Source organism: Simochromis diagramma, unplaced genomic scaffold (assembly GCF_900408965.1).
Source record: "Simochromis diagramma unplaced genomic scaffold, fSimDia1.1 OVJJ01000371.1, whole genome shotgun sequence".
Lineage (NCBI taxonomy): Eukaryota > Metazoa > Chordata > Actinopteri > Cichliformes > Cichlidae > Simochromis > Simochromis diagramma.
The window spans coordinates 4,457,245-4,471,890 of record NW_024386920.1 but is presented as its reverse complement, the minus strand read 5'-3'; the positions used below and the strand labels follow the sequence as shown (position 1 = coordinate 4,471,890).

The window sequence follows — 14,646 nt, the reverse complement described above, 5'->3', positions numbered from 1 at the left end:
CTCGGCCTGGGGCTCGGTCACTCAGGCACGGCTGGCTGCCGGCGGAGCTCACAGGCGCGTCACTGCAACTCCCCCTGGCTTCTGCTCCGCGGCTGCTGAGTGAGCCCTCATCTGGGACTCTCCTCAGCTCTTACTGGGACAGTGGCGTGGCTGCCCCTCTGTTGGTCTTCCTTGGTCTCTTGTGTTCTGGGGGCCTCTGGATGTCTGGAGTTTTGATCTCCTCCATACCTGCTTCATACCCTGGAGGACGGGGCTGTGGCTCCCCACACTCCCTAGCAGATCGTTACATGGAGAAACCTTTGGAATGCAAGCATGCTGATCCACACAGGTATGCACACAGGTGTACACACGGGTATTCACAGACGCAGACTACACCTTTCTTGGCTGCTGCCTCAAAGCACATTGTGCGCTGTCTATCTTGCGTGCTGCACAATATCGTTTATTATTTAGTATCTACTGATATCTACTGCTAGCTAGTTTATTGTGATGGTGCCGTGTTTTTTATTATGTTGCTCTTTGTTGTTTGCTTTCTTTTCTGTTTTTTTTTTCTCCATACAGGTGACCCAGGTGTTTTTTTTTTTTTTTTTTTTTTTCTTTCTTCCCCCCCTTCTCACCGTCTCTTCTCCCCTTTGGTTTTCTCTCTCTCCCTCTCTTTCTTTCATTCTTTCTCCCTGTCCTATCCCCCAGTCATGTCTGTCCCGTTTGTAGCAACTGAAAATAAAATAAATTCATAATTATAATAAAGGTCAATCAAATGGACCAATATGGCAAGGCCATGATGATCCACTTGGTAAAATAAATCCGCTTGGCATCTTTCTTGGCCTTAAGACAACAATTCTGATGGCCAAAGATCCAAACGGGACACAAAAAAAGGAAAAAAAAAAAAAAAAAAAAAAAAAAAAAGAAAATTTCTAACTCACCATTATGACTACACAAACAGAGATGCTGTTGATTCTTAACAGATTTTAACAAAACCCTGAATTTGTACTTTTACTTCATTATAATTGTTTAACGCAACACTAACAGACACATGAGTCAAGTATATTAAACAATGGAGCTGCACAATAACTAAAGACCCTGTCTGTAACAGTTTTAAGGAATATTCCAACATTTAATATTAATTAAGCAGCACCCTGTCCAATATGCACCCTGTCAATGTTTAAAATTAGACTTCAAACTTTCCCTTTTGATAAAGTTTATAGACTGGGTGATGTTTATTATATTTTTTTGTATCGCATTTGATACATAAAGCGTTTTTGGCAACTTTTTTTTTTAACAACAGTGTTAATTTTAGACAAAAAAAAAAAAAAGAGTTTTGTCCACAACATTTTGAAATTATGGCAAGTATTAATCATGTTGGTGAGATAGAGGTCTCAAAAACTCACGTATCAAATATGATACAAAGGGCATTATAGGATTATACTACTACTGTAATAATCCCTGGGTTTTCCACAGGGTGTGCAGTTTATTGTACTTGATATTCTGTATTTAAAATGTTCTCTTTAATTATTGTTCATTCCCTGAATTTCATGTATGCTGACACTTTGGTTTTTACTTCTAGTTTCTATTGGAGTTCATTTTATTCTCTCGGGTGTTTCCTGTCTCATCAGCTCCCTTATTAAGTTCATTTTTGTGTCTGTATTTTTCCCTTTGATTATTGTAGTTACTTTTCTCTAGTGTCTTGTGTTTAGCTCTACTTTCTGCCTCATGTGTCAATGTCTTTGATTATCTTCACCTGCCTCTGATTACCCACCAGTGGTCAATTCCCTAATCACTGTTTTTGTGTTTTAGTAGTGCAGTCTTCCCTTCAGTCTCGTCTCGCTGTTGTCATCCTCGCGTTCTTTGCCAGTTTATGAAGTACTGGTGCTTTAGTTTGCCTCTTCATGTCATGGACTTGGTAACTCTCGAATCTGACAGCAGCCTAATTAAAGGTTTGCTTTTTGTTTACATGTGCCTGCCTGTGAGAATGCATTTGGGTCCTTTAGACTAAGGCTGCTGTGGCAGTTCCCATGATGCATTAAGTGTGCCTTCCTCACTATACTACATGTCATTAGATTTTGTCTTATCACTCTTCTTTGTGTTTTTTGTTCTTGTGTCTATGCTTGCCTTTCTTGTCTTCTCTTTCCCTACAGGTCACAGGCAGTCATGGTAGATGGCTTTTCCTTCCTGGGCCTGGTTCTGCCAGAGGTTTCTTTCTGTTGAAAGGGAGTTCCACCTCCTTAGTGTCACCAAGAGCTTGCTTGCGGATGATTGTGTGATTGTTGCATGATGATGATGATGATGAATGAGCCTTTATTTGTCACTTGCAGTTGTCTGTAGTGGATTTTTGCTTTAAAATTGCATGGTCTTTATTATACAGTATATAGCTGGTACATGAATAGAATTAAATTAAACTGAACTTTAGTAATGAGTAAAGTTTATTTATATAACACCTTTTACGACACAAAGTGCTTAAGAAAGGTTTAACCCCCTAAGACCTGAACTCTTCCACGGCATGCATTTTTAATTTCTCTTTGATATTTGGGCTGATTGGGACCCAATGAATATAAAAACAAAGAATAACCAGATTTTTTTTTACCTGATTGTTGTTACAAAGAAAAATGAGAGCCACATATGAGGATATTTGTTTAAAACTTCGATAGAACAGTAGCAGTATAATGTCCTCGTAAGTGGATATCAGGCCCTTGTAGAGCAAAATTGAGTATTTTGGTCTAAATAACCCAAAATGTGATGTCCACATATGTGGACGCCAGGTCCTAGGAGGTTAAAATAAACTTGATGAGACCAGCATATATTCATGCTCGGGATGTAAGACTGTACTCTCCAAGAAAATGACCCCATTGGTGCTTTATGCAAACTGTTCTGAGCTACACATGTTTTAAAGTTAGGCCACCAGTAGTGGTCATATGTACCTAAAACATATGATGGTGTTATTACCTTAAGGACAAGAACCCAGACTGTGTATAAAACATGGATGAAGCCATTGTGACATTAGTAAAGTGTAGTGGAGTCTGAAGCTGAGCATTTTTGTGAGGTGGACTATACTTAGAAACTGGCGAACACTGCACTCATTTGGTAGCAAATTGTAAATCACAAGGCAGGCCCACCCTGAAGCCCACTTTAGTCTCCTTTTTCAAAATTTAAACATTGTCCACACTTATGTTGTATGTATATATTTAAGAGTGATTTTAAGAAGTTATTCACATTCATCATTTAGAAAAATCCTATTTTAAGTTCTTTGGAATATGTAACTCCTCATGATTCTAATATTTGTTTTCTGAGTGTTGCTGACACTAGTTCTAGAACCAACAATCATCCTTCCCAGCACATTACACTTACGTATTGGAATGTTATCACAAACTGGTTTGATGAGATGGCTATGAATGGAACTGTATTTCAATTTAACAACAAAACAGACATGATTTTAGATGTCATACATACATCAGCTGACCCTTTTAGTTGTGCACATCCCTAAAACCCATGGTTAATATTAGGAAGCCAGTTAAAACATATAACATAGGAATTACCAGTAGTAATGTCTCTCCTTGGTGTTCACATTATGATCTGAAGTCTGAGACATTCAAAATCTAAGAGCACATGCCATAGAAACAACTGGAAAAATACGAAAACTGCAAAAAAAGATGACAAGGACCTGACAAGGGCTCCTGGAGTAGACAAAAGTTAAATATACACAAGGTAGAGAAGGGTAGTAAGGAATAGGTAAACTCAATTACACACTAACAAGTGTTAGTGAATAAAAAGCAATAAAACGCAGATGAGGCATAAACCTTCAAAATAAAGACTGTGGTAAACTGGGAAAGAGACCAAGAATAAACACAGAGAAAAATATGAGATGCAAACTGGGGAAAGACAGGAGGCAAATGAAAAAAGGAAAACCTTCAACATGCAGGAAATCCAAAAGAATAATTACAACGACCATGACAACAAACCTGTAAAAAACATATGCCACCAAAACCAAATCAAACATTAATACAGTTATGACACCACCAGTAATGGGATGTAGTAATGATGCCAAATGCAGCCTTATGCAAGATGCATCTTCAATCATGTTTATTGCAGGAACAGAAATGGATCTGAAACATTAATGGAACATCATCCCACTTGGTCACAAACCACAGCACACAGAAAGTACAAGGTTTAGGTTAAAACACTACCCTCCGCATATGCATTTGTGCGTTTGGGGATACAGCAATATGAATTGCGACTCATGGAAACAGAGTACACTCTGAACTCCTACTGTGTATTTGTATGTTTTGCACCACTGTGTATTTTTCTTTGATGCTCAGCTTGGTGTCCTAATCCATATGTTTCAAAGCACCATCTATATCTTCTGTCAAAGTCCCAGAGAATAGTTCAGTATTGAGTAGTTTTAAATTTTTCATCACAAGTATGGATGGCATCGTAAAACGTGGTTACCAAGCAACTGCTTCTCAGCCTCCCAATCAGCAGCATTGTTGGTTTGAGATTCAGACACAAATATCATCACAGTCTCTCTCTCTTCACTGCATGTCACTCAGTGTGCTAAACCTATACTGAGTGAAATATTTGATATGTCCTAAATTAAAAAAAAAAAGAAAACTTCTATTCAAAAAGTCTTTCTATTTCTCTCCTGAGGGGCAAATCTACCTCCTGACTCAGTCTATCAACCTCAGCCTGATGTGCTAATCTATTCAGGAGATACAGTACTGTAAGTTTTATAGGAGAGGCTTAGACTTTAAATTAGGATCTTTTGGTACCCTAACCTGCTGCCAGTCACACCACTGGTGATAGTGGAAAAAATATGCTTATGCAAAGCATTTTTCCCCCCATGCTGTTTCTGTCAGGGAGTTTTTGAAATCCCTTTTCTAATGAGAACTGGCATTCCACCTTCCTACAGTATTTCCTCTGGAGGACAAGCAGGGAGGGGAGGAAACGGAAAGATGACAGCACTGGAAGTGACACAGTCAGGAAAAGTCTTCTGCTCTCAGCTTATGCAGAAGTCGTAAGCGGGTTTGTGTGCTTCATAAAAAATGTCATGGAACAGCAAGGTGGTGGTCAGATGACTTCCATCTGCAGCGATGATATCTGATCTTGCAGTTCCTGTGCATTTCTGGTGGGCAGTGCTGAAAGATATGGATTAATGCAACTTTATAGTCAGTTTCCTTGTGATATCATAGTTCAGAATCAAGAATTGTAGACTCTCTTAACCCTCTGAGGTCTCGGGTATTGATGAATAACCCTAGCCCTGAAACCCTACCCCTGTTTTTAAAGAAAACATTCTTACTGTGATGTAACCCTAAGAAAGACTCAAGTAAAACTCTCAGTAATCATCAGTGATCCTAATCCTAAATTTGGACACTACAGAGAAAAGCTTTTTTTAAATTACATAGTCTGATAATTAGGATTAGAACTGGATTTATTTAAAGTGATGAGGATTAAAAGGGTTTTAAAAAAATGGTTGGAAAATATATGTTATGTTAATAAAGGTTCAGCGACTCCCTGAAACAGCTACTGTCTCCCGTTCTCTTTTCTTCCTTTTTTTCTTTTAAACATTACTTTTATGAAGGTAAATGGTATATTTGTTGTTGACTACTTTTTACTTTTGATTCATCCACAACTGGTGCGCCAGGTTTTTTCTCTTTTCAGCTGCAGTATCTGTATCTGGGATTAATCCTATAATGTCCTTTGTATCATATTTGATACATGAATTTCTGAGACCTTTATCAACATGATCAATACTTGCCATAATTTCAAAATGTTATGGAAGAAACTCTTTTTTTTGTCTAAAATTAACATTGTTGTTAACAAAAAGTTGCCAAAAATGCAATGAATATTTTTCCTTATTCATACTGTTTCTCACAGGACTGTGAGAGCCCACTAGTACCTACTCGGCTCGGCTCAGCTCATCCCGACTCGATTTTTAAGGTTTTCCATTAGGTGGTAATACCTGGTACCAGGTACTTCAGGGGGCCTAAGCAATCACAGGTGATCCACTGATTGGCAAGTCAGTGGAGTCAGTTGGTGAGTCATGAGAGCGACTCATTCATGAAAATTAATTTAGCCATTTTTGAAACCTGACAATGAGAGAAATGGCAACGCAACAAACAACCCCGTGATACACCAAGCAGCATGTATATTATGGCCTCAGCGGCGTCCTGTGTTGTGTTGCGTTTGTGCTGCATACACATGACGTCATGAGACTTTCGGGCATGTTGCTATGACGACACATAAGGATGCACTCAATTGTAATGGAAAACAACAGAAACCGAGTAGAGTCCAGTTGAGTAGCGTCAAGTTAAGCTGAGTAGGTACTAGTGGAAAAAAGCTATTTGTGTTGTGTGTAGACCCATGTCTTTTTCAAATTTACATGTAAACATAGAAACACTGTTCAAGGCCTAAAATGTTTTACAATAAATGTATAAATTATTGATTTATCCACAGAAAATTTCTCGAACAATTAATACACAATGTGAAAGAAAGAAGTTAAAACACATTGAATAATAATACTTTTATTCATTTCACTTTCAGCTAATTTTACATGATTAAAGCTTATGATGTGGTAAAAGTTGTAAGAGTTAAATTTGTCAGATATGCATTGCTCGAAAAAATAATTGGGGGACACTTTTTAATCAGAGTATGGCATCAAGTAAGTGAAACTTCTGTGATACTGATCTGGTCAGTTAAGTAGCAGAGGGGTTGTTAATCGGTTTCAGCTGCTTTTGTGTCAATTAAATAAAAAACAGGGGCAACAATGAGACAAACACCACAACAAGAATGCTTTTACAGGTCCATTTTGCTACTGACATTTGAGGACCCGATGGGCCCAGTGCTCACCGCCTGGCACCGTGGAGCCCAACTGGCATTTTCCATAGAACCAGACAGTTCCTGGAGAATGAAGTTATTGTTATCACCGACTGGCTCCACACTTGCATGATCTAAATCAACAGTGATATATTATGTTTAGTTCATTCTTATGCACTTTCAGGCATCTATCCTGTACATCAGAACAACATTTTTGTTTTACATTTTGAGAGAGGCCAGGTGAGTTTAATAATAGACTTAATGATGTGTTGATCCTGTTATTTTTAGCATCTACATGGATGTTAAAATCACTCACAACAATTATTTGATCTGCGCTGAGCACTAAATCAGACAGAAACTCTGAGTAAGGCCAGGGTGGATGATAGATAACAAATAAACCTGGTTTTTGAGTTTTCCAGCTGGACAAGACTAAGCATCAGGCTTTCAAATGAATTAAAGCTGAAGCTGAAGAGGTAGATTGCTGCAACAACATGGATGCAAGTCCAGGTTTTCTCCAGAAAATTTCCCAATTATATATAAAGCCCACTTTTTTTTCTTTTGGGACATACTAAGTAATTTGTTTACATAATTCTTTATGGTTCATAAGCAAAGTGTTTCACATATAAATACATAATTGATTTAATTTTGACCCTGATTTGAGCATGGTGAGTTCCACCGTAGTCAATTGTCCCTGGCCTATAAAATTTAGATATAAAATGCAGCAACGTGACTTCACTGCAAAGGCCTTTTGAGTAACTTTTCATTTCCAGCACATTCAAAAATCATGCCCAGTTTTGTAATGATTTGGAAGTTCAGGCTTGTTGGACTGTAAATAATGGCTGCATGAGTGGAATTTCAGGTTCTTGAATCTTTCATGGGAGCATAAAAGTGGTTTGCCTTTATTTAAGACAGGGTTTTTTGGTCACTTTAGAGCAGTAAAACCAGTTGTGACATAACATTGGACAAATTATCACCATGCTGTTTAAGTGTTTTTTTTCTTTGACCTTATACACATATGGGAAACAGCTATTTGCAAATGTATTTAACTACTATTGTGTCTTTTATATTTAGAACACATTTTTTGAATACAAAAAAAATCCATATTTAAAGTTCTGAAGAAATTAAAATAGGATATTGTAAAACTTGAATAAACTAGAAAATATTGAAATAAATATTTATATTCAGTAGAAAGCATGAGTTAGCTAACTCATGCATTTATTTTAGTACTGGGCATTTACACAACTGACCCTAAATAGTTTCCAAGCCTACATACGTCAGCGGTCTCTGTTGAGTATCTATTACCACTCTGCATTTATCCCCAACAGGAAAATCCTAATACAAACTGCTTTAAAAGTATGGTATTCTTGAAAATTCCTGTGGTTTTAGAATTTAAGCATTTTAAATACTACAGTTATTCAGCCAATATCACTTAATTTTCAGTCAATTTCTTCTTAATCACACAAAAGCAGTGTTTAACTGTAGTTTCATTACTTTACACAGCCATAAATAACAGAGCTTGAGAGAAATAGAACCCCAAACGACTCAACATGATACAGTATAATTATGCATAATTTTCTACTTCCCATTTTCTACTTCTTGAAACACTTCCAGGCACTTATTTTCCACCATTACTTAAATTATCTTTAATTTCAGTACTTACCAGGAAGCTGCATGTATAGAATCAAGTTCTATCAAATCCGATAAAAGCAGCTTAAAAGGTTTGTGAACTGCTCTAAAATTAGGTTTTAAATGGCCTTTTGCCCCATGGAATTTATACGGTCATTACTACCTTTGCTAGAAATTTCCCATAGATTTCTACTCTGAATTCTTTGAGTGCCATGTCTCACTCTTCTAATAACTCTGAGACTTCCCTATCATATTTGCTGAATTCCACCTACAGAGTGTATTAGATGTACAAACAAAAATAATTACTCTGAAATAAGATTCTTATGTGGGCTTCTTTAATCTCCAAAGTAGTTCACCAAAACGCTTCGATTTCATCAACTCAACACAACTCTTTTTCTTAAATTGTTATTCCATGCACTGGCAACTGGAAGACAAAATACTAAAACATTCTCTTTTTGCTTGTCTCTGAAACACTTAGAGTAAGGTCTTCACTGATTGGGATTTCAGAACTCGGGGAGTTAAAGTAAGGGGGGGGGGGAGAAAAGTGTACTTATTTAGGTCTATAAGGTTAGTAGCTTCATACAAAGTCTTTTCACCAAAGTCTTTGCTCAGTCTTTCGACTGTGACTTATGCTGTGTGGGAGAGCGGATTTCTGAAAATGCAATAAAAGCCACAAACATAATCGCACTTAGCTATAACTTTAATAAACGTGTAATCAAATGTTCTTTGTATATGAGGTTTGCAAATAATAAAACACTTCTAGTCGATTCTTCTTCTTTCTCTCCCTCCAAGTTCTCACAACATTCTCTCTTGTCTGATCTTTACTAGTGCTCCTTTGTCTCACATCATTACAGCCCGCTGCCTACCAGAAATACTCGTCATTAACAACACGCTGAATTCTCCTCACGTTGCTGTGCGCTTCCAGCTATGGAGGATAACTGCGATTTAAGGTCCCACTCTCACCCCGCAGCTTCCACACCTTTCTGAAGCTGTTGCTGTCAAGACACCCCTGGCAGTTTGTCATCAGAAGGCGAGAAAGTGTTGGGTGCGAATATGATGTGTAGTATAACTCTGCTTTCAAGCGCTAGGAGCGATGTATGCAGCTCTTCATTATAACCCGGCTCTGTACCTGCCGATTTCTATAGCTGAATGTGTGTTAATTAGTGAGGGGGTTTATTTGGAAATAAAAGCATGGGCGGTTTGCATTCCTGACCGCCGTTTAAAAAAGAAAAAGGGAGATCTGTTTGTGGAAGTGTGCATTTCAGTGCAACAGTGCTGAACACACACTTGACTGGTAATTTAGCCCTATCAGTTTTCCACAATCCCCCAGGTACCATGGCTTGGCTACAGTGCCAACGTGAATGACTTAATCTGGAATAATGAGTGTGTTAACTGTGATCGGGAGCACAGCTTAGTGTTGATTCCTCCTGAAAACAATGCGTGTTTACAGACATTAAGCCACAAAATGATAACAGCCCGCCGTACAGAAAGGTCAGGAAATTGCGCAGAAGACTGCAAGCACGAATAAGCATGCAACCCATGCGGAGAGTGAAGGATGCTGCCGGATACCGCCAGCGAACAAGAGGTCTGTGCAGCCATTTAATTTAGAAGTGTTAATGCCAATAACCAGGCTTGCTTGGAGGAGGAGAAGGAGAAAAAAAAAGAAGACGGGGGTGCAATTTACCGATACATGGCTGAGTTCTGACGCCAGCACCGAAGTGATGTAAGACAAGAGGGAGGGAGAAAACCAAGAAGGAGGAGAGGAGAGGAGAGGAGAAGTAGAGAGATAGGGAGAGAGACTTTCAGAGACCCAGACACAGAGCAACTCCCCAGTGGGTATCCTAACAGAGGTAGGCTGGCTTTTCATACTCCCACTCCGAATTAAAATACCGTGAATATATCGAGAAAAATAAAAGTCGTCAACTTACTTTGAATCCTCTTTGAAATTAATGACTGGAATGCTCTTGGTGCCACGTTTAGTTTAGTACTGCAATGCTCGGGTGTGATGCTTAACATAAAGATAACACACCAGATTCATTTGGACGAATCTGTGATGTGTGGGTGGAATGTTATCAAGTTCGAGGTGTCGCGCAAACTGCACGAACGAACTCAAATTCATGGCTCAAATGTGTCGAGATATTTATACGGGTAGAAAAATGAATTAATGACGCGCTTCTGACGTGAGGATAATACCTAATGAGCTCGTTTGTTTTATTTGTTCCCCCAGCCTAACTTTGACTCTTAACGGAGCTGACTGTGGGCTCCAGTTATCAGCACCTCGGATAGCGACGCGCCGCAACAGCTCAGCAGAGGCGGGGAGAACGCGCAGAGCCCGGGCGGCTGCCAGTTCCTGAGCCCGGTCAAGATATGGTTGTGCTCTCCTGTCTACACTCAGCGAAGGCTCGCAATGGGCTTTAGTGTGTCCATTGCATAATAACTGCAGAGAATGCCCTTGACAACAGTCCGCACAGAGTTGCATTCAGCATGACGGCTGCACAGGACACTGACCGAATAGGGGAAGACTTGCACGAGACTGAACCTTTGAGCGTTTAACCAGAGTTGAAGTGTCTGTGCAAGCACATAACACTGGAAGACTTCTTCACATTATCATGGGGATAAGGTACCTTTTATTGCTGCTGATCTACCTGGACCCCCTGTGCGTCTTGAGCGCCGCAACGGGCGGTAAAAAACCCAAGCAGGCGACCAGGAAGGCTCCGAAAGCCACCGCTATCCCCACGGTCGTCCCGCAGAAGACTCCAAAACCGTCGCCCGTCAGGAAACACGAGTCCTGCAAGGGCTACTTCGATGTAAGCGGGCAGTTTGACAGTGCGTTCGAGTGCAACAACACAGATCACCGGTACTGCTGCGGGACGTGCTTCCTGCGCTTTTGCTGCGAGTATAAGAAAGACCGACTTGATCAGACTGCGTGCACGAACTACGTAACGCCGGGCTGGTTGGAGACGGCCACTCCGTCCCCCATCCCGACCAATGATCCCTATCTCTCCATGGATCAGACCAACACGGCGGTCTACATCACCTGTGGGATCATAGCCTTCATCATAGTGTTGGGAGTGTCGGCCAAAGTTGCATATGACAAAGCCACAGAGCCGCCTCAAGAAATGAATATACACAGGTGAGTGGGAGGAAGACTGTAATAATTCTGCTTAACATGCTCCCTTTAATCAAGAAACAAAGCTGCATATTAAAAGTCTGCCTTTTGCACTTCATGCATATGTATAACTGGACAGACCATAATATGCACAGAGATGTAGAGTCCATTTACAGGCAGGGGCTAAAGGTCAAAGAAACAGGCCCAAAGTGCTGTCAAATGCGATATTTTTCAAGCAAGCAACTTGTTTTCTTTCTCTCTATCAGCGCTAACGAAGTGAAAATGAGGCTGGTAAAGCGCTGGAATGAATGAACAGACTGTTATCTAAAAGGCAGCACTTCTCAGATCAAATTGTGTTCGATCTGCAGCAGATGTTAAATCCCAGAAAAACCAAAGCCTAAAATAATTATAGAGAGAAGTTGAAAGAGTGTTATCATACTGATTGTGGTAGGCTGGTGCTCCTGAAACAAGTGCGTGCATCTGCTATGAGTGGGAGTGAGAAGGACTAATGGCCAACGTTTATATTTTATGTTTTTTAGTTCATATTGCAGAATTAAAAAAAGAAAAAGAAATTGTAACTAGTGCTGGAGTCTAACACTAGTCTGCATACTGGGCTCAGGAGGCAACCAGCCAGCTGTCAAGAATCATACTTGACAGCCCTCTCTTCAGCCTCTACACATCAGCACATGGCTGTCTGATGTGTTCAGGTGAGGAGGTGGATGAGGATGCTTAGCAGAGATGGCGCAACTGCATCCCATCTCCTCATACTGGCCCCATCAAACACGGGCAGACCACCACGAACAAATGCTGACACATAAGATCTTCAACACTGAATTGTTTTTTTATTATTACTGAATGCATTATTCACAGTCTTGAGCAATCTTAAGTCTGTGAATAATAGATGATGTTTGCATTAATGTTTTGGCTGTATCAAGGCTGTGTGACACGCATGCACCACTGGCACCACCACATTCCATAAGGGTCACAAAGGAGGGCAGGGTGGGAAAGGGATGAATCGCTGAGGTGGGGAGAGGGGGGAGGTAAAGTGAAGCTAAGATATTAATTTAAAGGCAAAGGTTAAACCACCAATATATTTGTCGTACAAAAGCTTTGAGCTGCTGCGGCGCCTTCAAAGTAATTAGATTCCCCCCCATTTTTTCTAAGTATGATGTCAGAAAAAAAGCAAACAAACATTTTTTTTACTTTCTTTCATCATGATTGCTTCTCTCCCTCTTTCACCCCCCTCGAGGGCTTCATCCTTCCACATGCACCTGGTGCGGTCTGAAAAACATTCAAATTCAACCCAATTAGCTGAGATACTCACACATCCAACGCTGTTTCTCTTGCAAATGAACATTCGTCATGTTCCCAGACGTGTTAAAAAAAGAAAAAAAAGAAAAGAGAGAGAGAGACAGAAGAACAAGAAACGGAGCAGCCCTGAATTACCCATAATAGCGCAACACTGTTTCAACAATTCACGTCTGGTTTTTAACTGTGTTCAGATGCATGCACAGAGACAACCTGTCTCTGGAAAAGCCTCCTTTTTGGTGTAATGTTCACACTTGTTTGCTGTGTGCTTGTCTGTTTTTAGGGCCCTTGCAGACATCCTGAGGCAGCAGGGGCCCATCCCTATATCACAATATGACTGTGAGAATTTTGCAGCCATGAATGGCTCACCCAAAGACAACACACCAGTCAGAACCTCATCCAAGAACCACTACACCCCTGTTCACTCCTCCAAATCCAACCATGGTAAGAGCTCTTCTTGCTCTCCTCTCTATACTCGAAGCTCTAAAGCTCATGTTTATGGCTGAAGGGACATTTCAGCAGCTGAACCCTGTGCCTGTGTCTTTGAGAGCATTTTTGTGCAATGCATTTGCAGCATATCATCATTATTTGTGTGTAAAATTCTGCAATACCATTCAAATCGCACCCACTGTACTGACCCTTTCAGCATTTTAATCTTCCGTGGTAACATCCTGTAATCATCTGATTTGAGCAAAAGAGAAGAGAGAGCAACAGCGAGACTAAAGGACAGATAATCACAGACTAGCAAAGGTAGACCTGCCCAGCAGATTCTGATAGGCTGGAAGTGATGACCTCTCACTCAGTCAGCACACACACGGAGTCATTTAACCTTGCAATTGCAAGAACAGACAGGAGTGTGAGTCATTAATATGGCCTGAAAAACGGACACAGAATCCAGGCAGCACTGGCAGGTTCACAGACAAAGCAGGTGTTATCAGATGGAGAGATACAAAGCCACTTGGGGAGAGGGACACAGATGGAAAATAATGAGATATTACAATGGAGTTGCTGAGATGGAAAGAAAAACAGAAAGATGTTAAGCCTCTGTGCAGGATGAGCAAATGCAGAGATACGGAGTAGAAAATTAAAGGTGATGTAGCTCTGAAAGCACGGCAGACTTTACTGCTGTGTAACGTTTTCTGTGGCATGATCTATTAATTTATCTATGTATTTACTGTCAGAGAAGAAACTTCCCCTTGATACCCCTAATTTAAAGCTCAGGTGGTCGACACTGGTAAGTAACTATAAATTGTGTTTTTTAATTTTTAAGTCCGGCTGGGGGATTTCCTGCAAGTTATATAAACTAAACTAAAATTAAAAGCCAGAAGAAACTGTCTTTACATACGTCAGTATATGACAGCTTAACTTTTCACGAGTTCAGCAAGAAAATTTAGTTTCATTTTTAAAATAACAGAAAAATATAAAATAATTCTCATACTCAAACTTCCCTTAGCTAAAAAAAAGTCTAAGAATGACATTCGAACAACACGTAGGAAGGCTGAACTGTCATGTTGTCATCCAAGGCCTCAATAAAAGACAATCAGCTAACAGTTACTCAGAGTCAAAGTGTTTGCTTGGATGCTTTCACACTGCGATAAATGACAAACAAGCAGTTATCTCTGTTTAGTAATCATCTTGCTGTATAGAAATTCTTATTATATCCAAACTATAGTTGGACAGGGTATATATATCACTTTGATACTCTGAATGAGCACTCAAAGCATTTTCTGACTTTGAGGGCTATCTGTCATTCAAATACTCCAATGCAGGCATCGGACAATTTGCTGTGTAGTACCTTTTCC

The 14,646-nt window shown here is 39.9% G+C and overlaps 1 protein-coding gene across 6 annotated transcripts in view; it reads left to right on the top strand.

Annotated features, from left to right (window-relative positions):
* Positions 1-9,373: 9,373 nt before the first annotated feature.
* The window catches only part of LOC120736484 (protein shisa-6), a 76,314-nt gene continuing 71,041 nt past the window's right edge, over positions 9,374-14,646 (top strand). For all 6 annotated transcript variants that reach the window (XM_040036652.1, XM_040036651.1, XM_040036648.1 and 3 more), the window contains exons 1-3: positions 9,374-10,277; positions 10,655-11,560; positions 13,128-13,288. In XM_040036652.1, the coding sequence (XP_039892586.1) occupies positions 11,037-11,560; positions 13,128-13,288 (685 nt within the window). In that variant the 5' untranslated portion in view covers positions 9,374-10,277; positions 10,655-11,036. The remainder of the gene's footprint in view (positions 10,278-10,654; positions 11,561-13,127; positions 13,289-14,646) is intronic.